The sequence below is a fragment of the Podarcis bocagei genome, assembly GCF_964188305.1.
Source record: "Podarcis bocagei genome assembly, chromosome: 2".
Lineage (NCBI taxonomy): Eukaryota > Metazoa > Chordata > Lepidosauria > Squamata > Lacertidae > Podarcis > Podarcis bocagei.
This window is the reverse complement of record NC_138126.1, coordinates 117,407,543-117,434,478: the sequence shown is the minus strand read 5'-3', so window position 1 is coordinate 117,434,478 and position 26,936 is coordinate 117,407,543. Positions and strand designations below refer to the sequence as shown.

The 26,936-nt window shown below is 47.5% G+C and overlaps 1 protein-coding gene and 1 long non-coding RNA gene across 5 annotated transcripts in view; one reads left to right on the top strand and one right to left on the bottom strand.

Moving 5' to 3' along the window:
• ASIC1 (acid sensing ion channel subunit 1) overlaps positions 1-11,649 on the top strand; it is a 222,981-nt gene extending 211,332 nt beyond the window's left edge. For all 4 annotated transcript variants that reach the window (XM_081181421.1, XM_081181419.1, XM_081181420.1 and 1 more), the window contains 7 exons: positions 107-257; positions 3,149-3,205; positions 4,187-4,340; positions 5,360-5,451; positions 8,162-8,241; positions 9,385-9,489; positions 10,832-11,649. In XM_081181421.1, the coding sequence (XP_081037547.1) occupies positions 107-257; positions 3,149-3,205; positions 4,187-4,340; positions 5,360-5,451; positions 8,162-8,241; positions 9,385-9,489; positions 10,832-10,936 (744 nt within the window). In that variant the 3' untranslated portion in view covers positions 10,937-11,649. The remainder of the gene's footprint in view (positions 1-106; positions 258-3,148; positions 3,206-4,186; positions 4,341-5,359; positions 5,452-8,161; positions 8,242-9,384; positions 9,490-10,831) is intronic.
• Positions 11,650-13,638: 1,989 nt separating this feature from the next.
• Positions 13,639-21,167, bottom strand: LOC308580288. Its single transcript, XR_014004786.1, has 2 exons — positions 21,086-21,167; positions 13,639-14,703 (listed from the first exon to the last, which is right to left on the bottom strand). It is a non-coding gene; the product is annotated as an uncharacterized lncRNA (long non-coding RNA).
• Between the last annotated feature and the right edge of the window lie 5,769 nt (positions 21,168-26,936).

Sequence of the window (26,936 nt, the reverse complement as noted above, 5' to 3'; positions counted from 1 at the left end):
GAGGCCCTGCTGAAGCACTGTGGCCCAAACACAGCCCTTCTCCTTCTCTAGGAAAGGGTATGAGATAGTGCCATTCTCAGCCCCTCTTCGCCCATTCTCTGTGCAGCTCATCTACCTTCCTCCACCTTGGGGTGACTGCAAGTCGGTGACCATGGAATCCGAATTCTACGATACCTACAGCATTGCAGCCTGCCGCATCGACTGTGAGACCCGCTACTTGGTGGAGAACTGCAACTGCCGCATGGTGCACATGCCTGGTAAGATGGAGCGATGAAGCCAGTGGCAGAGCAAAGGGTGGAGGCCACAACAATTGCACAGAAAGATTTAAAAGAAGCCTTCTGGATAATACTTTGAAAGATCAGGATTCCCCTGCTTACCTACGAGAGCATAGTTCCTCATGAATAGGCACACTGGTCTGGTGGTGCTCTGGCATGCCATGTGTACTTGTGAGTTAGCACAGTGGCGTAGCAGGGAGGGCACAGGGGTGGTGGCCCGGGGCACAAAATTCTTAAGGGTGCAACCCATGCTACACCACTGGGCTGCAGCAGTCCTGAAGGTGCCGCAAAACTGGGAGGGAGGTGGCTCCCTTTCCTGGCCCTGTAATGCACGGAGCAAGCGTTTCCGAGCACAATTCAAAGTGTTGGTGCTGACTTTGAAAGCCCAAAGGGCCTCAGCCCAGTATACCTGAAGGAGCATCTCCACCCCCATCGTTCAGTGAGGTCCAGTGCCAAGGGCCTTCTGGCAGTTCCCTCCCTGTGAGAAGTGAGGGCATTGCTTCCCGAATTGTTGAATATTTTCAACCCTTTGCAAAATCAAAGTTTTCGGGGCTGCTGAAAACGTTTATGAAAAGCCCCCCCCCTTTTTTTTTGGTTCAAGCTTAATTATAATCATTATAGCTGTTCCCTAATTGCAGCCACTCCCATTCTGTTTACTGAGTGCATCCTTTAACACAACCCAGCGCTCCCTCAACCAGCCCACCTTGGTCTGTATTCAATCTTTCCTGTTAAGCAGAAATCCTTGTCAAGGGATGCAATTAGCATAATAAATATGAATTAATTATTCCAGTCAGTTGCATCTCCTGGGGAGAAGAGGGCAGGCAGAATAATAGTGCAGATGTATGAGGAGAAAGAGAGGGAAGAGGGTTGTTTTTTTTTCCAAAGGCAGGCTGATCCTGTCAAATGGTATTCAGACTTCTGGAGAAGGAGATGGAATCAGGATTTGAGAGACAGCAGCAGAGACTTATATCCAGCTTAGCTTATGTAATCACTGCTTTGGTTTTTGTTTTGTTTTTTAGTTTGGTTTTTTCTTTCTTTTTTTCCTTTATCGTGTCTCTGTCTTACAAGGTCTCTGAGAACCCTGAATGCAACTAGAGATACAAAGGAAATGTACAGTCATACCTCGGGTTACAGCCGCTTCAGGTTGCGTTTTTTTGGGTTGCGGACCACCGAAACCCGGAAGTACCAGAACAGGTTACTTCTGGGTTGTGGCTGTCACGCATGTGCAGAAGTGCTAAATCTCAACCCGCGTGATTGCAGACGTGCAGACGCAGGTTGCGAACATTGCAGGTTGCGAACATGCATCCCGCATGGATCACGTTCGCAACCCGAGTGTCCACTGTCTCTTTTAGGACTATGTTTTCACTAACTGTACTGTGTTTTGCTTGCTACACGGCCCGATTCACACACAGCATGAAGCCAAACCTAGCCAGACAGAACAAGCACGAGGATCCCCAGAGCGAAAATCATGGCTGCTTTGCTCCTCGGTTCTACTGCCGCCACTGCACAATCCAAGACCAAGCCATGGTTTGGCTTAATATTACGTGCAAACCCAGACTCATGGTTTGTATCACTCCCAAGTCCCAACAAACCATGAGCTGTAACCAAGGTATATTCTTGATTTCCCGCTTGTGGTTTGTTCACATATAGTGCTAAGCCAAACCATGACAAACTCTGGGTAGTGTGGCAGCAACAGGACTATGGGAGGAGTGAAGTGGACTTAATTTTTGCTAAGGTGCCCACACTCTTGGCTTGGCTTAGTGTTGATGTGAGAACAAGGCCACTCTGTGGGCAGGACTTAACAAAACCCAACCCGTTAACTCTCTGGGCAAGGCTTCAGCAGTTTTTACAGATATGATTCCTAGGGAATTCAGCTTTTGAATCTTTCCCCCCAATGGAGAAAATCCCCTCTCCCCACACATAGAAAGCTAGCATGTCAAGGGAAAAGCCTCAGCCCCACCCTTCCTTCTGACTTGCTGTATTTCTATCAGCAGTGAATGATCTCCACACAGGAATTAGGAATGATACAAGCTTCTAATCTAACCACAAAAGATTACAGTCATACCTCATGTTACATCCGCTTCATGTTACGTTCTTTCAGGTTACATCCCGCGACGACCCAGAAGTACCGAAAAGGGTTACTTCCGGGTTTCGGCACTTGCGCATGCGCAGAAGCGCAAAATGACGTCACGCACATGCGCAGAAGCAGCGAATCGCAACCCGCACGTGTGCAGACACGCCGCTGCAGGTTGCATTCTTTTCATGTTGCAACGGATCCGGTTCACAACCAGAGGTCCCACTGTAGTGAGGAATACAAGATGTTCCAGCTGACTCAGAGCTCAGCTTCTTAAGAGGGGGCAGGGAGCTGAAATGTCCTTCCCTCGCTGTGTAGGAGACACTTCTGCATCGAAAAGCCACTAGAGAAAACCACGGAGCTTATCTACCTTGCATGCAAAGGCATAGCAAGGTTAATCATCTGGGCAGCTCAACCAGGGAAATGCCAGCTCTAAAAAGATGCCGTCGGCTTCCTTAGCAGTGAAAGTGGACAGAACAAAGGAGAGAGGTGGGGGACGCAGCATCTCTTGGAGTTTAAGGATCGCCTGGTGCAGAGAAGCCACAACCCCTTTATCACAAAACTGCAGCAATTTAAACATGCAGGTTGCCCCCTCCTCTTTCAGTTCACCTTTATGGGTAGAATGAGGAATCCCATTTGCACTCATGCAAAGCAGGGAGATGTGTGGGCTTTGCAGAACATTGCAAATTCCCCTCCCTGGTTAAATTTCACTGCTTGTGAATGCAGGAGGTCAGAATAGAGTCTCACCGTGATATGTAACTTTGTGGTGTGATTTGCTTGCTTTTCTGTTTCCCTGCAGGTGATGCTCCCTACTGCACCCCTGAGCAATACAAGGAGTGTGCAGACCCCGCTCTTGGTAAGCAGATGGGCAGCATATCAATAATAAAAATATGATGATGGTGTCTATGTGGACATAGACATGGGGTAACAGTGCCCCGAAGGACCAGGTGCGCAGCCTGGGAGTCATTTTGGACTCACAGCTGTCCATGGAGGCGCAGGTCAATTCTGTGTCCAGGGCAGCTGTCTACCAGCTCCATCTGGTATACAGGCTGAGACCCTATCTGCCCACGGACTGTCTCTCCAGAGTGGTGCATGCTCTGGTTATCTCCTGCTTGGACTACTGCAATGCGCTCTACTTGGGGCTACCTTTGAAAGTGACTTGGAAACTACAACTAATCCAGAATGCGGCAGCTAGACTGGTGGCTGGGAGTGGCCGCCGGGACCACATAACACCACTCCTGAAAGACCTACATTGGCTCCCAGTACGTTTCCAAGCACAATTCAAAGTGTTGGTGCTGACCTTTAAAGCCCTAAATGACCTCGGCCCAGTATACCTGAAGGAGCGTCTGCACCCCCATCGTTCAGCCCGGAAACTATGGTCCAGCGCTGAGGGCCTTCTGGTGGTTCCCTCCCAGTGAGAAGTGAAGTTACAGGGAAGAGGGCCTTCTCGGTTGTGGCACCTGCCCTGTGGAACGCCCTCCCATCAGATGTCAAGGAAATAAACAACTATCTGACTTTTAGAAGACATCTGAAGGCAGCCCTGTTTTGGGAAGTTTTTAATGTTTGATGTTTTATCATGTTTTTAATATTCTGTTGGGAGCCACCCAGAGTGGTTGGGGAAACCCTGGCAGATGGGCGAGGAATGAATGAATGAATGAATGAATGAATGAATGAATGAATGATACCTGTCCCTGGTTGGAAGACCCTTCGAGTCACATGGATGGACCCTTTCAGATTCTAAAGGAAGAGCTTAACGCAAGTGCAGTAATCCATATCTCTTTCCCCAAAACACTCTTGTTTCGAACTGACATCTGCTTCTCCTTCCCTGCTGCCACAGACTTCTTGGTGGAGAAGGACAACGACTACTGTGTGTGTGAGATGCCTTGCAACGTCACCCGCTATGGCAAGGAGCTCTCCATGGTCAAGATTCCCAGTAAGGCATCAGCCAAGTACCTGGCCAAGAAATACAACAAGAGCGAGCAGTACATTGGGTGAGTGTTGCTGCCTGCCTCAGCCACAGACACCACTGCCTGTCCAATCTGCTTGCCATCATTATTTCTGCACCCTGCGCTCGAGCAAGGGAGGTCAAGCCCGAACAGCAAGCTTGGGGCATTGCTGAGTACTTAGGAGATTTGGGGCACAGGCCCATGATGCAAAATTCCTGGTGCAAACTTAGGTCTAGGGGTGCAAATTTGAGTCTCTTCTCCAAAGTTACAAAGGTGGGAATCCCCAAAGCGCTGTGTTTTGCAGCAGGCCCAACAGCCCTGAAAGCAAAGTTTTGCTTGCCATGAAGGAATTTTTTAAAAGGCCATTTTAGTCAAGCCACACCTAGCTCCCCAACATGTGTGGCATCAGATGAGGGGCAGGTAAAGATACAGCTCCCTGCCAAAATAAAGGTTTCCAGACAATAACCCTCCAAAGCATGGGTAAGCAAACTAAGGCCCGGGGGTTAGATCCAGCCCAATCGCCTTCTAAATCCGGCCTGCGGACTGTCCGGGAATCAGCGTGTTTTTACATGAGTGGAATGTGTCCTTTTATTTAAAATGCATCTCTGGGTTATTTGTGGGGCATAGGAATTCGTTCATTCCCCCCCCCCTTCAAAATATAGTCTGGGCCCCCATAAGGTCTGAAGGGCAGTGGACCAGCCCCCAGCTGAAAAAGTTTGCTGACCCTTGCGCCAAAGCCCCTCTGCCTTAGTCCTTACAGTCTAATTTCAATCTGTGTGGTGTCAAAATGGCCCAGGGGAGTGTTAGGGGGGAATATAAGGATGTGGTCCACCAGCTGGAAAGGTAATCCTATCCTACAAAATATTAGGAGGGTCTCTGTTTCTTGAAGGCTGAGCACCTTAGGTTGATACCTGCTACATCTCTAAATCTTGGGTCCAGGCAGGTAAGTGCCCATGGTGGTGCTAGGCATTATTTATAAGGCTGGTTGAGGGTAGATACTTTGGTCACTGCCAGGCAGATGCTTGTTTTAGAAGCTTGTAATCACTTCGCTTCCTCCCGTACAGGGAGAACATCCTGGTACTGGACATTTTCTTTGAAGCTCTGAACTATGAGACCATTGAACAGAAAAAAGCATACGAAGTGGCTGGACTTCTGGGTGAGATTATCTTCTTCTTTTGAGGGTGGGGACAGCAACTGATGCACACCTCCTAATTTCTCTTACTCCTTTGGGGTGACTTTGGTGCCTGTCTATAGTCCTCAAAATGCAGATGTAATCGGAGCTTGCCATTCTACAGCTGTGCGGAAAACAACAACCCAAGTGCAGAATGCCAGAATGGGGGAATCCCAACGTTCCTTTCCCACCTCCAAGTAAACTTACAATCCTTAAGCCTGCTCCACTAATGGAGGCTGCTCCATTAGGGCAACTGGGCACTGCCCCACCAACCTCAGTCTGCCCCCAACCGCCGACGCCACCCCATGTACCAGTCTTCTTTCTTACTTACAAACAGCCCAGAGAGTGGCATTGCCTGGGAGCTTCCTCCTCCTAAGTCTTGGTGTCACCCCCTTATGGAACTCAACAGGGAGCAGGAGGGGACCAAACTAGAATTATTTCGTTCAGTCTGTCATGGGCTCAGACTCTGCCTACTGTCTGGACTTCCCACTTTCCTCCCTACCAGGCTAGTGGGCACCAGCCACCAACATTTAAGGCTGCAAAGATGTTGTTGTTTAGTTGTTTAGTCGTTTAGTCGTGTCCGACTCTTCGTGACCCCATGGACCAGAGCACGCCAGGCACTCCTGTCTTCCACTGCCTCCTGCAGTTTGGTCAAACTCATGCTGGTAACTTCGAGAACACTGTCCAACCATCTCATCCTCTGTCGTCCCCTTCTCCTTGTGCTCTCCATCTTTCCCAACATCAGGGTCTTTTCCAGGGAGTCTTCTCTTCTCATGAGGTGGCCAAAGTACTGGAGCCTCAGCTTCAGGATCTGTCCTTCCAGTGAGCACTCAGGGCTGATTTCCTTCAGAATGGATAGGTTTGATCTTCTTGCAGTCCATGGGACTCTCAAGAGTCTCCTCCAGCACCATAATTCAAAAGCATCAATTCTTCGGCGATCAGCCTTCTTTATGGTCCAGCTCTCAGTGATTCCCTTCATGGATCACTGCCCCTTCATGGATCACTGCCTTGCCATGGCGAAGGGGCTTGAATAACTCAGAAAAGCTATGAACTATGCCGTGCAGGGCCACCCAAGATGGACAAGTTATAGTGGAGAGTTTTGACCAAACGTGATCCATCTGGAGCAGGAGCCACTCCAGTACCCCTGCCAAGAAAACTCCATGGACAAAGACAACAGGCATATAAAAGTTATGATGCTGGAAGATGAGCCCCTCAGGTCAGAAGGCGTCCAACATACTACTGAGAAGAGCAGAGGACAAGCACAAGTAGATTCAGAGCTGATGAAGTGGCTGAGCCAAAGCTGAAAGGTTGCTCAGTTGCGGATATGTCCAGAAGCAAAAGGAAAGTCCAATGCTGTAAAGAAAAATATGGCTGTAAAGATAGGTATTAGTAATTGCATGGCAACATCAGAAACGAGTGGAGGGTGGCAAACTAGGATTGCCAAAGTGTGGTTTGAACAAGACTCGGCCAGTGGATGGAGCCAAGCATGGCTTTTGATTTTTTTAGTGGGTGGGGCCTTGACATTTGGGGAAAAGCAGGAGAGGTTTGGACAAACAGGAGTTTGGAGCACATGTTGGCATGTCAGAGAACAATCCAATGGACCAGGCTGGGGAGTTCAACAGAAATATTTAAAACAGGCTCATTTGAGAGGAATGGCAGGGGAGATATATCCAAACACCTGATTTATTCCACAAAGTACCTGATAAATACCAAACCTAAGGCAGGCAAGTCAAGCAAAATGTCAGACAATTGGCATCCCTCTCTCCAGACCACAGCACTGCAGCCCGTGTTTTGTTAGGCCCAAAATGGAAAACGAGCCAAGTCCCATCTAAAGAAGAATGGCAATTTTAACTGGTGGAATATGTGCTGCTTGCGGACCTAACATATAGAATAAGAGAACAAGAAGAACATACGTTTAAAGAAGACTGGAAAATGTTTATTGAATATGGGGGGGGGAATGTGTATATTTGAAAACATGGGCAGCATTAAGTTAAAATCAACAGTTTTGATGGATGTAATAATGGAATACTGAATGGTTTAGTTTATTTAAAATATGCAGGGATTTATGTTATGCAAAAGGGACGTGGGTGGCTCTGTGGGTTAAACCACAGAGCCTAGGACTTGCCGATCAGAAGGTCGGCGGTTCGAGCTCCGTGCTCCTGCCAACCTAGCAGTTCGAAAGCCCACCAAAGTGCAAGTAGATAAATAGGTACTGCTCCGGCGGGAAGGTAAATGGTGTTTCCGTGCGCTGCTCTGGTTCGCCAGAAGCGGCTTAGTCATGCTGGCCCCATGACCCAGAAGCTGGACACCAGCTCCCTCGGCCAATAAAGCGAGATGAGCGCCGCAACCCCAGAGTCGGCCACGACTGGACCTAATGGTCAGGAGTCCCTTTACCTTTATGTTGTTCAAAATGAACCATGGAAAGAGAAGGAGGGATGTCATTGATACTTTAAGGTTGTTTAAATGAATATTCTAAAATGTAAAACAGAAAATTTAATAAAAATTATGGGGGGAGGGGAAATCCTCTCTCCAGACCACATTGGGCTTCTTAAACCACCATGTCCCTGCCAACCTCCCCTGCCAGCATAGATTGGACCAACCAAGTCTGGAAAGCTGAGTGTTGAGATTAGGGATCCAGAGAAATGTGCCTCAATCTCAGTACCTGATTATTGCTCCCCTCTCCTCTTGCCTGCAGGTGACATCGGGGGACAGATGGGGCTGTTCATTGGAGCCAGCCTGTTAACTGTGCTGGAGCTATTTGACTACGCCTATGAAGTGAGTTTGGCTCCCTGGAGCATGATGGGGAATGGGGTACAGATCTGCTTACCGTCTAGAGAATCTTTTCAAAGGCACACAAAGCCTTTCCACTGCTAAAACAAGGCCTGGATGGGAGACTCTCCTGGGGACTATATGGGAGGTGCTCTGAGCTTTTAGGGAGGTGGAAAGTGGTCTGAATCTAATGATGCTTTGTGGCGGTAGGAAAATGCCCCTTCCTCACAGTTGCAAATGCATCTTTACTTGGGGTTCTCAGCCGTCTAAGCTAAGACAGTCTTGCAGGGCTACCTTCCCGTTGCAGCCTGAAAACCACATTCCCCCTTGGCCAATCCTCTGGGGACCGTATGCCACCAGTGGGCATGGTCAGAAATAGGTGTGGCCAGCCACGCACTCCCACGCATGCTCACACACACACACAATTGAGCTGACCCATGCAGATCAGCTAAGGAGAGAGGATGGTCGGCTCCTCTCCATACATCAAACAAGGAATCTGATGATCAGGGAGGAAGAAGAGTTTGAAGAGTTTGGATTTGATATCCCGCTTTATCACTACCCGAAGGAGTCTCAAAGCAGCTAACATTCTCCTTTCCCTTCCTCCCCCACAACAAACACGCTGTGAGGTGAGTGGGGCTGAGAGACTTCAGAGAAGTGTGACTAACCCAAGGTCACCCAGCAGCTGCATGTGGAGGAGCAGGGAATCAAACCCGGTTCCCCAGATTACGAATCTACCGCTCTTAACCACTACACCACACTGGTGATTTGCATCTCCACCATGGCCATAGGCTCTGTTCAATCCCATGCTGTATTTCAATCTTCCCCTGCTGAAATTGGTGGTGTCTTGGGGGGACTAGAAATATGGGCAGGGCTATATGGGACCGCTGAATTGAGGGTTAGCTACCGCTGCATTATAGCGTCTCCCAGCAAGGTTCTCCCAGCACCAAGATGCTGATGGTCCCAATCTTTGCCTCCTTTACCATTGTGCAGACATGCCCATAGCAGCAAACGGAGCACCCTAACCTTCCCTCCATTTTCCTCTCCGCTGCTCTGAGGCACCAGCCACAGTCCTAAGCGACAAAACGGCATGGCCGTTTTGCGAATGGTTTACTTGAAACCGACAGCCTTCCTCCTCACTTCCATCTCTAGATTATCAAGTTCCGCTTCTTTCGCCGCGGCAAATGCCAGAAGAAACACAAAAGCAACAACAGCGACAAAGGGGTAGCCCTGAGTCTGGATGATGTGAAACGCCACGTGAGTGTCTAAGCTATTTGCCACATTGTGCCGTGCATTCCCATGTCGCGTGACATTGCTCCCCCCGCCCCCCTCCGTTTGCACTAGCAATGTAACTGATTAGATCATGCTCATACCACTTTAACTATCCCAATTAACCGCAACAAATTTTGGGACTTGCAGTTTGGAGAAGCGCCTGCCACTTCTTTACAAAGGATCCCTTACCAGCACCACACAGACACATACACATAGGGATGCGGGTGGTGCTGTGGGCTAAACCACTGAGCCTCTTGGGCTTGCCCATCAGAAGGTTGGTGGTTCGAATCCCAGCGACGGGGTGAGCTCCCAATGCTCTTTCCCAGCTCCTGCCAACCTAGCAGTCTGAAAGCATGCCAGTGCAAGTAGATAAATAGGTACCACTGTGGTGGGAAGGTAAACGGCATTTCCATGCGCCCTGGTTTCCGTCACGGTGTCCCGTTGCGCCAGTTTAGTCCTGCTGCCCACATGACCCAGAAAGCTGTCTGTGGACAAATGCCGGCTCCCTCGGCCTGAAGCGAGATGAGCGCCACAACCCCATAGTCGCCTTTGACTGGACTTAACCGTCCAGGGGTCCTTTACCTTTACACACATATGCACAACTACAGCTCCCAAGATGCCCTGGCAAGAGGGAGTCACTGTTATTTACAACTGTAGGATTAAATAATCTTTCTCCAGTCTGGTGCCCCCACCATGCCGACTGGTACTGATGGAACTTGTAGCCCCAAACATCTGGAAGACACCAGGATAAGTTAAGAATATAGCAAACTATTGTAATTCTATAGTATAATGCCAAATCACTGTTAAATTAGTTTTCAGCATAGAGATCCCCCAAGAGTGGATTCAGAATATGACCAGCAGCCACTTAAAAGCTTATCGCACAATGAAGTAGTCATTCTGTAGCCTCCAGTCTCATGGCACAATGCAACTTAACCATCCCTCGGAAACTTCTGGAACCAAGGAAGTTTTGATACTAAGCATAGCTGCTGCTTCAAAGGTTACATATGATCGTCATCTCCCTATGCGGGTGCACACACCAAATGTGACCTTTTTAGTGACCTTTCCCTGGATCCTGATTTTATGAAGTAGGTTAGGCTGAGAGACAGTGACTGCCCAAGGTCACCCAGTGAGTTTCATGGTTCAGCGGGGATTCAAACCCTGGTCTCCTGGGTCACCGTCCAGCACTCAAACCTGGACGCCGCACTGCTAGAAGGTCCCCAAATCCTGGAACTGCACACGCCACCCCATTCGTTATCATTTCATGTTTACGGTGCTAATTGCAATGCCCACTGTGTTCCTCTCTCCTCTCCCCCCGCTGCAAACCCAGAATCCGTGCGAGAGCATCCGAGGCCACCCAGCGGGCATGACGTACGCGGCCAACATCCTACCTCACCATCCGGCCCGGGGAACGTTTGAGGACTTTACTTGCTAACTGACCACTGGATGTACAACTAACACTACCAAAGGGAAGGACCTTCGCTGAGCAGCCCTGGCCCAGCCCATGAACCTGCCAACTGACTCGTCAGGGCCTCTATCTCAAGACTCCCAGGGGGAGGCAAGCTGGATCCGGCCTCTCCTCAACCCATCCGCCCCAGGCCAAGGCAGCGATACGCACACGGAGCAAACTGGACAGAGGGGTGGGGGACGGGGTGGGGGTTATCTGTTCTACCAGGTCCACACCAGTTTCTGCTCTTGTCCCTGTGAGTGCCCTCGGACTCTTAACTCAACAGAAGAGCTGCCAAGTGGAGGAGAGGATACCGCCTTCTCCAGTCCACATGCGGAGAAGTCTTGACTGCCTATGTGCCCCCCCCACCCTTTGGCCTCCACGCTACCCCATGCCTTGTTGGTGTCAGCCACCTTGCGTGAAGGCCCTTTTTTTTCTTTCAACGTCGATGCCAAGAAGAACCTACAGGAGTGCCAGCCAAACTGTTCCCCCGCAGCATTCGGTTTCGTAAGGGCCCCTTGCCGTATCCAAAGGAGGTGCTACATCAATTCCATTCCCTCCCTCCCACCGTCATCCGTATCACCACCTTGCTGTGTGTTGTGGGAGGCCACAGCTGAGGCTTTCCCTGTAGCAAGACCGTAACTGAACTGTGAGGGCCCACCTGAATATCACCTGTTGTCTCGCCCAACTACCTGATTCCCTTTGTTCACCCCCCAAGAGAGGCAGAGGAATGATTGGCAGATGAGCTGTTCCAAAGTTCAAAACGTTGGTGTTACTACGAGCTGCCCTGGGCCCCTTCTGTGCATGTTCTTAGGGGTTACGTGAAAAGTAAGGTTCAGAGAGAAGTCTGCCATTTCTCAGTAGGGTACAAAACTAGATTGCTTTCAAATGAGCCTCACTTGAGGGTTCTGCAGCTTCTGAAAGGAGAAGATGCAAGCACCCTACCCTGCTGAATTTGACCCTGGGATTCCTCTCCCCTACCTTCTACAGAGGCATGGCAACTTATAGCCCAGTCCTACAGGCAGAAGGGACACAGCATCATTTCTTTGGCTGTGCAGATGTGTAAGGGTGACCAGTGCCAGTTCCTGCCTCAGCACCACACTACAAAAGGACAGAAAGGACCTGCCTGTAGGCTAGTGACAATGATAGCTCCGCTTTGGTGCAACACAGAAAACCTGTTGCCCCTTAATTTCTACGGGCATTTGGCAGGCATAACCCATCTTAACTTTCAGCCAGGAGTTTTCCAGCAGTGATGGGCTGAGGGACATACCACCACCAAAAAACACATAGAAGGTCTCCAGGCAATTGCATGCTAATGGTGTAAAACATTTTTATTTGGGGTTTTTTAATGTTTGCTCTAACGCATTGTCGGCATAGACAGGAATAAAAATCAGCTCAGGGGAGTGATGATGACAGTAGTCTTAGCAAGCAAGGCCTCCTGGATTTACCCAGTACAGGAGATTTGCAGAATCCCACCACCATGTCCTGTTTTGGAACAACTGTGTTACAACCACCTGATTGTACAACAGGGAGGTCACCAAGATCCTTTGGGAGGGAGCTTTCCCAAGCTGGGAGGGTCAAGTACCATGCAGGGGGGGAGGGAAGGATTAGGCAGAGTGGTTTGGGCTTCCTTATATACTGATTCAGCTTCCCACGCAACCTGTTCGCAGTGCCCATCATGAGAAGACAAGAGCGGTGGTGGAAAACTATCAGGATGAAGAGGGGATGACCTCTTCACAAAAGGGGCTCCCACCTGCTCCTGATTCCTACTATAGCTCAGTGGCAGATCATCTGCGTGGCATGCAGAAGGCTCCAGGTTTAATCCCTGCCCCCCCCAAGTGCTCCTGGGAGAGCCCCTTGCCTGAAACCCTGGAAGAGTCCCTGTCAGTCAGTTTTGACAATCCCATTGAAAACCACCTTCAGAAAAGCCCAGGTTTGTTATCCAGAGATTGCCCAATCAACTGCTCTGCCAAACAGAGGGATTGACATTGGTGGAGAGGCTTGGCCAGAATTTGGTGTTGCAGAAGGAATCTGGCAAGCTTGTCTGCCCAGCTTTGTCCTGAGAGAAGGTGCACGTGTGAATCACTCCTGGTCTCTTTGGGAGGAGAGAAAGGTCCATAAGAATTTTGCATTGAGCTGTACAGCTCGACAGAGCTGGAAACTAGAGGCCTTAGCAGGCAGGGATGAGGAGGGAGGGGTGACTTGGTATTCCTCACCCTCCCTTTTGAGGGTCGCATTTGTTGATGCCTTCTCCCACTCCAGTGTTGGTGGTTCGGCTGGGGTTGGCCCACAAGTCAACGGAGCTGTCCAAGTTATAAAGTACACCAGCTGGGATCTGAACAGGCTGGAAGAACCAGCAGTCAGAATGCAAAATCTGGATTATTCAAGTCCATCTCTGGTGTGTCTGTGTGTGTGAGGCAGAGTGGCACTGGGTTAGGTCTCTGCTCCTCCTATGCCTTATGACCCAATGGGTGCGAAGGGAAAAGCAGAGGTGGTGGTGGGAAGACAGACGTTCTGCTTATATTATGGGGATTAATGGAAGGGCTGGAGAAGAAACCTGAAGGTGCCCCAGATATCCACCTGCAGCCCTACAAGAGACATGGGCCCTGATGGCTACGAAAACTGCCTCTAGGACTCTTTTTGCCTGCTTGTTTTGATGCCCTTCAGAGCCAGCTCTCAGATTTTTTGGGGGGGGGGTGGAGAGGAGATCTGCCGACATGGGTGGTTTTTCATTTTTGGAAGCAACTGGCTGACCTCTCCCAGCCTGGGTCTCCACAGCATCTCGTGCCTGCCTCTTCCCTCAACATTAACCAAGATTCGCTGCATGGGCAGCCTTCCCAGGTCCAAAGTTCTCCTTATCTTTAAGAGCTTTTGCAATAAAATCTCATCGTCGCTTTGGTTTTATTTGCTTTTCCCTTTCGAAAAGGCTTTGTTTTATTTCGATCCTGATTATTCCAGGGCTTGGCGGTCCGGACTTGCTTGTGAAAGGGGTGTTTGTTGTTTGTATTCAGCCTCCCGAATATATCGAGGCCCTTATTTCCCAAAGACGCTGCAACTCTGCCATGGCTGGACCTTTCTGGAAAGAAGCAGGGGGTCTCTGCATTGAGGAGGGGGGGTGGAGATATGTTTACCTTTCTTTAGTTTTAATTTGGTTCTTTCTACTTCTCTGCTTGAAAGCTTTTGAAGATAGGGCTCGAGTTTGACCTCTTTTCCCCCCTTTTTAATTTGACCGTTTTTACTACTTCATGCTCATTTTATATTTCTTATGTATAAAATATACGATATATATTATTATAATATATATATATATATATGTACATATATGTATAGATAAATACGTACACACTTCTCTATATGCGCCATCTCAGTGTAGATATATCCATCCAGTAGCATCAAAAGCCTTGATATTGTGCCATTATAATTTCTTTTTCCCCCAACTACCGATCTCTGAATGCCTTCAAGTGTATAAAGTGTTGAATTCTCTCTGGTATCTGTACTATGTACACATTTTCATAGGAAGCACAAGAAGATGACAAATGCATTGTATATCAAAAACTGCTCCTCTTTAACAATGATATAAAGGATGATATCAACCATGGAGACTCAGCCTTTTTCTCCTTAGCTTTTTCCCCACCGCAGAAATCCATCACAATTAACATCCTTCTTTTATCTTGCTTAACCGCCGCTGCACCATAGTAACGCAGGGCTGGCAGCCATCACTCACACGGTGCAGAGGTGGACGCCGGCGCCAGCTCCTTGGTGAAGAACAGCACATCAGGAAGAGTCAGGCAAGGGCTGTAGCTCGGTGGCAGAACATCTGCTTTTCCTGCAGGTACTGGATTCGAATCCCAGCATCTCCAGATAGGTCTGGGAATAGGGTTGCTCCCTGTCCTGTATAATACTGGATTGTCCCATAGTTCACTATAAAACGCTACATCTTGTACTGATACAAGTGCCAGTGCCATAGCTACAGTGGGGCTAGCCAGGTTTTTTGCCCCAGGTGAAGCCTCCAGAGGGGTGCCATTGAAGCTCCCAGCCTGTGTGCGTGTGTACACAAATGGCCAAGGGTGGGTGTGTGGGTGTGTAAAACTGGGTCTTTGACTTGGGTGAAATAAAGCCCCTGGTTTTGTCCTGTATTTCAGGTCTTTCTTTCTTTCTTTCTTTCTTTCTTTCTTTCTTTCTTTCTCTCGCTCTCAAAACAAAATTAAAAAATTCCTTCCAGTAGCATTCCTTCCAGTACAGTGGTACCTCTGGATGCGAACAGGATCCGTTCCGGAGCCCCGTTTGCATCCTGAGTAGAACGTAACACACAACTGCGCGTCTGGGTGTGCACGGGTCACATTTTGCCGCTTCTGCACATGCGCATGACGTCATTTTGAGCGGCGAAACCCAGAAGTAATGCGTTCTGTTACTTCCAGGTCGCCGCGGAGCGCAACCCGAAAATACTTAACCTGAAGCTACTTCAACCCGAGGTATGACTGTACAGTGGTACCTTGGGTTAAGTACTTAATTCGTTCCGAAGGTCCGTTCTTAACCTGAAACTGTTCTTAACCTGAAGCACCATTTTAGCTAATGGGGTCTCCTGCTGCTGCTGTGCCGCTGCTGCACGATTTCTGTTCTCATCCTGAAGCAAAGTTCTTAAGCCGAGGTACTATTTCTGGGTTAGCGGAGTCTGTAACCTGAAGCGTATGTAACCTGAGGTACCAACTGTACTCTCTCTCACACTCGCTCTCTCACTCGCTCTCTTCCAAGTCAGGGATCGTCTCCAAATGCATGTGATTGAAAGGGTATGTGAAAGATCATGTATTTAAGCTCTGGGTAGCCAAGCACAGGCAAATTTACAAATTCTCGTGTGTGAGACAAATTCTAGAAGGGACATCCTGTCAGGCGCCTATAAATCGTCATGGATTGCTTTGAAATCACTTCAGCAACAAATGGGGGGGGAATCATCCCCCAACCGCAATACCCCACCCTGTATTTCACCCGAACACAGGTGGCAACCCGAACTGGAAATTTCCCCTGTCTGAAACCCTGGAGTGCTGTTGTCAGTCAACATACACCAATATGGTAACCTCCAGATGTTTTAGACTACAATTCAAAGTTGGCTGGAGCTGATGAGCGTTGTAGTCCACCACCTCAGGAGGACTACTGCTGATGTAGACAATCAAAGTGAGGTGAACCAGTAGCCTGACTCAAATACAGTGGTACCTCAGGTTACATACGCTTCAGGTTACATACGCTTCAGGTTACAGACTCCGCTAACCCAGAAATAGTACCTTGGGTTTAGAACTTTGCTTCAGGATGAGAACGGAAATCGCGCAGCAGCGGCGCAGCAACAGTGGGGCGCCCCATTAGCTAAAGTGGTGCTTCAGGTTAAGAACAGTTTCATGTTAAGAACGGATTAAATTCTTAACCTGAGGTACCACTGTATAAGGCAGCTCAAGCTTGCTGAGGCATCATAAATGGGAGAAGCCAGGCATATAGACACAAGATTAATTCAGAGCGCCTTCTTGGGACACCCTGTGTGCAAACTGAGAATGCCAGTGCTGTTGGGGTGTGGGTTCTTTGCCGGTATTGGGGACCCCAGCAAACCCTTGATCGTTCAGCCCTCTTGTGCCTACTCTGGCAGGTGAGCACCATGCTTGAATTTCTCCACATGTGGCTGGGGTAACCCGGTCAGATGGGTGGCATCATCATCATCATCATCATCATCATCATCATCATCATCATCATAATACTGACTGCCTAGACGCAATCTGGTTTGGACTCACACACCTCTTCATCACAACAAGCTGCATCTGTGCATATTTCTGCAATTAAAGGTGTGATTGTTTATTTTATAAGGTGGTATTTGATGATGAGTATAGGTCACAATTACACCTAAAATGACAGGGAGGGGGAGAGCTGATTCAAAGCAGACTGCAAGCAAGGGTTTGAGGGTATGCAACATGCTCTCTGGGACTCGGGTGGCGCTGTGGGTTAAACCACAGAGCCTAGGACTTGCCGATCAGGTCGGCAGTTCGAATCCCCGCGACGGGGTGAGCTCCCATAGCTCGGTCCCTGCTACTGCCAACCTAGCAGTTCGAAAGCACGTCAAAGTGCAAGTAGATAAATAGGTACCGCTCCGGTGGGAAGATAAACGGCATTTCCATGCGCTGCTCTGGTTCGCCAGAAGCGGCTTAGTCATGCTGGCCACATGACCCGGAAGCTGTACACCGGCTCCCTCGGCCAATAAAGCGAGATGAGCGCTGCAACCCCAGAGTCGGCCACGACTGGACCTAATGGTCAGGGGTCCCTTTACCCTTTACCTTTACACATGCTCTCTGTATACTATTGTCAACTGTATTAGGAACCAAAGATGCAAATTGTGGCCAGAAGCTTCCCAAACTAGTTTTTGAAAATCCATATTAAATGGAGGCATATTTTCATATTCATATACAATTAAAGGTCCAGGCTTGGGCCCCAAGAGACTGTGCTTTTAATTCATGCACAGCTATGGACGTTTTGATGAGATTCTATCCATTTTCCCATCTGTAAAATGGGAACAGCAGCCTAACCTCGAAGGGTGGAGTGAGGGTGAAGCATATAAAAATAACAACTAAAGGATTTGGCATATTAGCTTTCTACAAGGAGGGCACTGAATTTGGTATGTTCCACCATTCGTGGGCAAGGCTCTGGAAGTCTGGTGACATGAGAAACATGGAGCCAGTGCTTTGTTTTCAAAATGAGGCACATTATTCGTCCTCACACCCAGTGGCGTAGCGTGGGTTGTCAGCACCCAGGGCAAGGCAAGTAATTTGCGCCCCCTAACCCGTGGATTTGCGCCCCCTAACCTGTGGATTTGCGCCCCCTAACCCTAACCCCCAGATGTTGCGCCTGGTGCGGCCGGCCCCCCCTGCACCCCCCACGCTACGCCACTGCTCACACCCAACCCCAGATTAGTGGAGGTTTGTTTTGCAAAAGACACTTTGGATGTGCTGAGGCACAGAGCCCATTCTTGGCAATTTAACTGCAAGGGATGCTTAAATTGCCTTCTGCATTTCTTACATCTCTAATTTAAATGTAAAGCCGATAGAAGTTTGGATGCCTTCCCTCAGGTGTGCATTGATTCCAAAAAGAACTCTCTTCTGTCTTCCGCCACACATTAAAAAGTGACAAATTCCAGATGAAGGCATTGTTGGTACGATTGATGAAAACAGCTTGATTCTGTTCCTACTTACTGAGCCTGGCTTCTCCAGATGACCCATTTATTGAGCATTCATCCTGATTTGCTTGCGCAAAGCTTACACAATGGTTAGACTATGTCTGGTCTTCACTGAGCATTCATTCTGATTTATGGGGCACTTATATGACAATGAGCATTCATCTTGCTTTAGTTGCACGTGCACCAGCGCAGCCCAATGTGTCACAAGAGGCTTGGAATGGAATGGAACCATTGTGTTGGCTGCGTCCTCCATTCAATGTCCATTGGGGATGAGAGGCCCTGTGGGCTCTGACTCCTTGCAAATCTCACTCCTCTCAGTACAGTGGAACCTCGGGTTACATACGCTTCAGGTTACAGACTCCGCTAACTCAGAAATAGTACCTCGGGTTAAGAACTTTGCTTCAGGATGAGAACAGAAATCGTGCTCTGGCAACGCGGAGGCAGCGGGAGGCCCCATTAGCTAAAGTGGTGCTTCAGGTTAAGAACAGTTTCAGGTTAAGAACGGACATCCGGAACGAATTAAGTACGTAACCAGAGGTAACCACTGTATGTGAACTGTGCTATCATCTCAAGAAAGATTCTAAGAATGCCTCCAATCTTAGTATAGAAAAACAAAGGCTGGCATGCTCTCCCACTTTGCAATCTCTTTCTTTTCATTGTTCTCAGAGAGGTAGTGACCAACAAAAACAGAACTACACATTTATAGTGGGAAACCAGATAGATTCCCTCAAGGTTGTGGGACGGTCACATTCTTCCCAACACTCAAATTTCAACATTTCTTGCTGACAAAAAGGGAAATCCCTCGCAGCTGGAATATTCATTGCCGTTTTGAGTACAGTGGTACCTCGGGTTACATACGCTTCAGGTTACAGACTCCACTAACCCAGAAATAGTACCTCAGGTTAAGAACTTTGCTTCAGGGTGAGAACAGAAATCGTACTCCGGCGGCGCAGCGGCAGGCCCCATTAGCTAAAGTGGTGCTTCAGGTTAAGAACAGTTTCAAGTTAAGAACAGACCTCCAGAACGAATTAAGTACTTAACCCGAGGTACCACTGTATCTGTGTTCTCTATGCTTACCTGAGACTCGCAGGCACCTATTGAACAGCGCCTGTTACATCACTCATGGTGAATGACATCACTTCCCCCTCTGTGTCTGCACCTTTTGTGATGCTGTTACAGGAAATGTATGTATTTTAACAAGTTCGTTAGACATTAACTGTTTCCTTGGTGTACCTGTCAGCTGCAAAACTGTTCTTGAAAAAAACACTTTCTAATTACATTTAGGCTACAACCATAAAACCCTAAAACATGGGAGTAAACCCCAATGAATTTAATCAGCTTATTTCTGTGTACTGAGCTGCCTTTGGCTTCCCCTATAAAGTGAAGCATGGTCAAAAGGATTTCAAGTAATGCTATAGCTCATTAACCAGACTGAAGAAATGGGGGGGGGGGAGAATAAAATTCAGACCTGCACAAGTAGGCAGTAACAAATTAATTGCTCTGAATCACTGACTTTATAGATAAAAGGCAAAATTATTAGTTGAAGATACTGTTAATTGATTAAGTGTACACTAGGGGGTGATTAAGGATTACATTTCTCTGTGAATTACTATTTGTTAGCCACCTTGAGTCTCTTCGGAGGTAGAGGTGGGATTTATCCAATAAATAAATGCAAGCACCAAAGAAATAAACATCAAATAAGCCCTTTTCTTTTGCAGCAATAAGCAGCCATTTTGTGAGGGGGGGGGAGTAAACCTTTTTTTTTTAAGGCTGTGCAGCCCTTTGATATTTGTTTTAAAGTTACAAACAGGAGTACAGTTAATGCATTTGGCGGGCAGCGGTGTTCGTTGTCTAGAAAGCCCCCAAACAGAAGCCTCTATCATTGCCACATAGCTCTTGAAAGGAAGGAGACCCATGTATTCTGCCCAGACTGTGTTAAGTGGAGTAGATGAGCCAAATGTGCCTTCCTTACATATTTTATATGTTGATTGTGTAACACACCATTTCCTAAAGAACAGCTAGAGACTGCCTGGCAGTGGCTCTCGCCTTCTGCATTATCTGGTGTCATTAATGCCTTTACTTTGTCCTCTGAATCTCCATTTAACGGAGACATGTGGTGCTGGGAATTAATTGTCCTTCTTATGTTAATGCATCATGGAGATGACTAATTCTGGCTGCAGCAGTACACAGGGATAATTAAAGCAGGAGCTGAATAAGGCTGACGTTGACCTGTGGATATAATGATTGATGATAGTCCATCATCAGGGACTTGAAAATCCTCCTGTTTCTGCTGTTTGTCTCGATTGCAAAAACAGGGAAATTATCAAACACCTGGCAATCCGACGTGAACTGCTCTCAGCTCAGTGCTTCGCAAAATACAGAGGGGGGGGGTCAATTCCAGATGACCTGTTTATTGAGCATTCGCCCCAATTCGTTGGCACTAAGTTTGCAGGGTTAGACCATGCCAGCTGTTGTTTTTTACTGAGCATTTGTTCAGATGTGTTTGCAAGGAGGTTGCGTGATGCTACATCAAGTCACTGCCATCCCGCACCTTCCTGTACGTTTTCTTCATTGCTTTCCTTGCTGCAAAACATCCAATTTGGAGAAGTGGGTTTCTTGCCCAAAAGCACCAAATCGCCTTTAATTGTGGAACCTGAATTTGGTGGTACAGTGGTACCTCGGGTTACATACGCTTCAGGTTACATACGCTTCAGGTTACAGACTCCGCTAACCCAGAAATAGTACCTCGGGTTAAGAACTTTGCTTCAGGATGAGAACAGAAATCGTGCTCTGGCGGTGTAGCGGCAGCAGGAGGCCCCATTCACTAAAGTGGTGCTTCAGGTTAAGAACAGTTTCAGGTTAAGAACGGACCTCCGGAACGAATTACGTACCGTACTTAACTCAAGGTACCACTGTATCTGACTGAATCTCACCTCAAAATTGCAGCAGTCTGGAAGTGCTCAGTGACCGGAATTGTATGAGTTTCATCTGTGAGCTGTGTGTGAAAACTCATTATTTGCCTCTGGGTGGCCTTTTCAACTCCTATGATTCGGGAAGGCTTTTGCCACCTAAATTACTGTGCCACAAACTATTGTCTCATCATGGGTGAGTATGCCTGACCAGCAACCAATGCACATTATTGCACAACAAATGGGCTTTCTATATATAAGGAAGTTGTTGCTGGCTTGCCGTTTTGTTTTTTAAAGCTCTTTGACAAGGCATGCCCTTGGCCTCCAGGAATACTGGAGGTTTGTTCTCGACCATCACACATCTGCAGAGTTAACAGTGTGTATTTTTCAGAGCTGGGAGCAAATGGCACTGCTGTAGGCAGTTACCAGCATAATACGCCCCTCGCGTTTGTTCTCTGTTTTCCTACATTACCAGTGTGGCATGAGAAGCAACCGTGCAGAAGTAACAGCCAAACTGCTAAAGCAGGGCTGGAGAACCTGTGGCCTTCCCAGATCTTGCTGAACTGCAACCCCCACCATCCCTAACCACTGACTATACTGCCTCGGACTTATAGGAGGTCAGCTACATCTGGAAGGCCACCCTGGTCTATGTAGTACTTTACAACATATGAAAAGCCTGGCTCCTGCCTTGACGGCCTAGCCAACTGGAAATCAGCACAAAAACAACATTTCTAGAATAGTATTAGCTTCCAATCCACCCAATGATAGGATACAGATGCACAGTGGTCGACAAAGGAAGAGGGAAATAAATGGGGAACAGCAGAAAAGGAGAGAAGAATGTGTGATTATTTCAATTCTGCAACCCTCAACCTCATTGCACTCTGAGGTTATGCCAAAGGCTTCACAGGAAACCGTTAGCCACCGTTAGCCACACACATGCAACAACAAATTAGGTAAAGGGACCCCTGACCATTAGGTCCAGTCGTGACCGACTCTGGGGTTGCGGCGCTCATCTCGCTTTATTGGCCGAGGGAGCAGGCGTAACAGCTTCCAGGTCATGTGGCCAGCATGACTAAGCCGCTTCTGGTGAACCAGAGCAGCGCACGGAAATGCCGTTTACCTTCCCGCCGGAGTGGTACCTATTTATCTACTTGCACTTTGACGTTCTTTTGAACTGCTAGGTTGGCAGGAGCAGGGACCGAGCAACGGGAGCTCACCCCGTCATGGGGATTTGAACCACCGACCTTCTGATCGGCAAGTCCTAGGCTCTGTGGTTTAACCCACAGTGCCACCCGCACCCCTAACAACAAATTAACCAGCCGTAAATTCTTCTGCTCCAGGGCTAAAGAGGATTTCTCACAACCAGTGAGCCCTTCTATTCTATAGCTGCTTCTTACTACAAAGATGCAAGCGTGTAAGACTTCCGGGTTAGCGCCATCGGCAATGGCGGAGTTCCTCTGACCGAGAGGAACCCACTCCGCGAAAATCGGGTCTTGCCGCCGCGGCGAAGGCGGAGACCCCTCAAAAATCCCAGGCGGAGGAAGCCTGGGAATGTGGGATTCGGCTGACACCAGGAGCGCCTCCCCTACTCGCAGGGAAATCCTTTTTCGGGGACCCGAAGCGACGTGGGGTGAGCGGCGCGGTGTTTTGAATCGACCGCTACTACGGAGTGAAGCCGCACAGCCGTTGCCGGAGAGTGCTGACTTTTTCCTGTGGACAATTGGACTCTAAACAAGTACCCGTGAGTAGAACGGAAAATTGGATTAAGAAACATTTTAATTTGGCACTGAAGCGGGAAGGTTCCAAACAGGAAGTCCGTCTTCCGTTTTTGTAAATAGATTGAAGCAAAAATTTTGCAAGCTAAAGTCTGGAAAGTCGTATATAAAGGTCTAAATTTCCTTCAGTTATAACCACCAAAACCCCTCCTGGAAGCTGGAGAAAAGGGGGGGATTTTTTATTGTTCAAGCCTGCAGGAGAGAGAGTAAAGAAAGATAAATTTCCACCGTCTCAAACCTGGGAACGGGGTGTCAGAGACAGAAATTTATGGGGAAGTTCATTGACTGTGAATGCGGCGGCAAGACCCGATTTTCTGTCTTTTGACAGATAGTTAAAAAAGAGAAACAAATTGATTCCAATGTTGCCTTTTGCATTCAAAAGAAACAAAATATTTGGAAAATGAAAGTAATCTTCTTTTGTTGGACCTGCTTTCAAAAGATGGATACAAATACTCCTCTAGAGGGAGCTTGTTAAATTGTTGCTGGAGTCGACCTGGGGATTTCACAGCTGTGGAGATTAGGATCGTGAGACCAGACTCTGACCTTGAATAAAAATGTGTTTAGAAGAAGTTTTGTTACTTGCTTTTTGCAAGACAAGCGCTTTGTTGGAGCAGATGCATGAGAAGATGCATTTGATGACTGTTGCAGTTAAAAACTTTGGACAAACGGTGAATACTCATATAGAAATCATTCAGGAACCAACCCAGGAACCTGTTTTGACAGGGCAAGAGCAAGTGCAGAAGATAATGGAGGAGGATGCTGTTGAACCTCAAGTAACACAAATGGAGAGACCCGAGGCCCTGCAGGAGCATAAGCCGCTGTTCTTGAAGACTGAATCTGGAGTGGACCAGGGGGGGGGGTCTGGAGTTGTGAGGGCTCTTAATTTTGGAGGGACTTTGAAACATGCTCTTAAATACTTTCTGGACTACAGTGTTGACTGTGGGGAGTGGGACTGGGGGGAATGGGCTGACCTGCTGAGGTGAGATGGAGATATTTTTGGATTGGAGTCCCCTCGAGACCTACTCCCCAATGAGAAAGGAATGAAATTAAGAAAAAGATCAACAAAAGACAAGGTAAAGTGCAGGTATAAACAAAAAGAAGATCTGCAGAAGGGACATGGAAAAGACTTAAGAGCCTCGGACATAAGATCACCAGGTTGATGGACTAGATGGAATGGACAGTAAGGACTGACAAAACCCGAGACCAGGAAGAAGAGACGTTGGATGAAGATTGGAAGAAAGCTTTTAAAATTTATTTTGAGAATTAGTGTAAAATTAACGAGTATTAGGGAAAATGTTGGAATGAAACTATTTGGCTTTAGTAGAAAGGATACAAGGAGTTATGTATAAATAAGTATTAAGTTTTAAGTTTTAAGGTATTTTATGGTAAGATAAGGTTCAAATAAATTAAGGTAAATTGAACGACAGAATATAGTGAAAGATGGAAAGGATTCGCTGAGTTAATTAATAGGTTAGACCGTTAAGATAAATTACTCAACAAAATTTGAGAAAGATGGAAAGAATTTGCTGAAACAATTAATTAAACTAGAATACAAAAAGGGAGGTGTGAGGAGGTCGATGAAACAAGTAAATGAAAGATAAAGATATGGAATATTGGATGTGTGTTTTAATGTTATTGTTCTGTATTGCTGTACTGTTGTATTGCTGTATTGTTGTATTGGTTTTTATGTTTTCTTTTTTATTTTATTTTTTCTTTCCTTTTTTATGAATTGTAATGGATGTCTTGTTAAATTTTTTGTTCTTTTCTTTTCTTCTTTTTTCTGCAATTTTTAAACTTCTAATAAATATCTATTAAACAAAAAACAAAAAACAAAGATGCAAGCGTATGGTCCAGAACAGTAACTTTGTCCCAACTCACAACCAACAATACTAACCAAAGTTAGTACAAACCAATTCAGGAAAAGGCAGGGAGTTAAGAAACACTGAAGCGAAATGCAACCCAAGAGGCAGGGTACTAGGGCAAGGCAGGAAGCAAAGTTTGAGCAACAGGGCGAGTGGAGCTTAAACAAGGGACAATTTCCAGGTGTCGACAGATTGATGGATGGGTGTATGAATTATATTTCTACGACACTTTTCATTCAAATTGAATCCCTAAGCAGCTTACAGACAATAAATAGTAATGTGACAGAGCATAATGGAAGATCAGAAATGCAGCATAAATCATATAGAATAATTAGCAATCAGTGAAACAATGACAATCTATAAAGCACTGAGTATCAAAATTAAAGCAAAAGCCATACACTCTCCACAGCCCCATGGCTCATAACAGAAACTACCGTATAGTTATTGCGAGAGGTGCTTTGTCTCTCGGCTGCTTGGGACATGGCAAATCTGTCAGAAAGAAAGAAGTCGTGCCACTGACAATGAGAGACAAAGTTAGTCTGCCCACGTCTAAACCACAATCCTAGGAAGTGGTCTTCTGCCAAGGTCAGACCTCTGGGGTCCATTTCTCCCTGTACTATCTACACCAGTAGTTCTCAAACATTTTTTTTTTCTGGGCTACACTTTCAGACTAAAAAATTGCTCACGCCACACCATTTTTAAATTGATTATTTATTTATTTATTTATTTATTATTGCATACCGCCCTATACCCATAGATCTCGGCAGTTCGCAAACATAAACATTGAAAACAAAAAGAAACAACTCCTAGCAGGGTGCTTGATTTAGAACATAGAACACAACTACAGTACTTTATAATATGACCCACAAAGCATAAAGCAATGCAGCTACATAAAATCATCAATCATTCCCAAAATCTAATTATAAACGAGCCTCTTACGTATGCAGCTTAAATACATATACAGTGGTGCCTCGCAAGACGAAAAGAATCCGTTCCGCGAGTCTCTTCGTCTTGCGGTTTATTCGTCTTGCAAAGCAAGCCCATTAGCGGCTTAGCGGGCTTAGCGGATCAGCTGATAAGCGGTTAAGCAGCTTAGCGGATCAGCTGATAAGCGGCTTTGCGGATCAGCTGCTAAGCGGCTTAGCGGATCAGCTGAAAAGCGGCTTAGCGGATCAGATGTTAAGCGGCTTAGCGGCTTGGGAAAAGGGGGGGAGGAAAAAAAACCCGCAGGAACTCGCAAGACATTTTCGTCTTGCGAAGCAAGCCCATAGGAAATTCGTTTTGCGAAGCACCTCCAAAACGGAAAACCCTTTCGTCTAGCGGGTTTTCCGTCTTGCGAGGCATTCGTCTTGCGGGGCACCACTGTACAAAACTGTGGCAATGCTTCTATTCTTCTACTTAGTGTATGTGTGGGGTCTTGTGTCAGTGTCACTTGTGTGGGTTCTCTTACTATTCGCTTGTCGTATTTCCTTGGTGGGGAGAGAGGTTGGAGGTGGCCTAGGGTGAGGTTGGTTGTCTTTGGCTGGCTGTTGTGAGATTTGTTTTTGTGTGTGCATGGGATATGTGTGCGTGTGTTTTATCAGGTTTGCCAGTTTGATTCGTATGCCGTCAGCCGATTCTTGTTGTCGTCTTGTTGGGCTGTGTATGTGATAAAGGGGAACCATACCAGGGTGAAGGTGTCTTCTTCTATTTGTCCCCCTGTCGGTTTCAGTTTATTTGGTTAGATAAGGCTGTTTCCCATAATATTTGATACCATTGGTCCCCGCTTACCCCTGACAGGTCTCTCCAGTGTCTGGTGGGTTATGAGCTCTTTGTGATGTGAGTGAGCATTGGTGGAATACCGGAAGGTACACATTCAGCTACAAACAGACTGGCAGTGCCCAACCCAAGATTTTAGATGGGGATCCCAACCTTGCCGCTTCAGGATCTAGAACCCGGCACCTTCTGCTTGCGAGGCAGGCGCTCTGCCACTGCGCCACGGCCCTTCCGTGGGCGCGTCTCCCCGCAGAGCGGTTAAAAGTTCCAGCCTCTGGCGGCTGACAGAGCCGCCCTCCGTACGGCAGGGGGAGCCCGACAGGTTCCGACAGGCTCCGCCCCTCTGGCCGGCTGCGGGCTCTATGGCCAATCCGGCGACGCTCTGCCTCCGGCGGGCGGCGCCTCTGTGGTAGAGAGCCCGAGTAAAACCATCCTAACCCCACATCCGCCTCCCTCCCTCCCTCCCTCCCCTCCCCTCCCTGC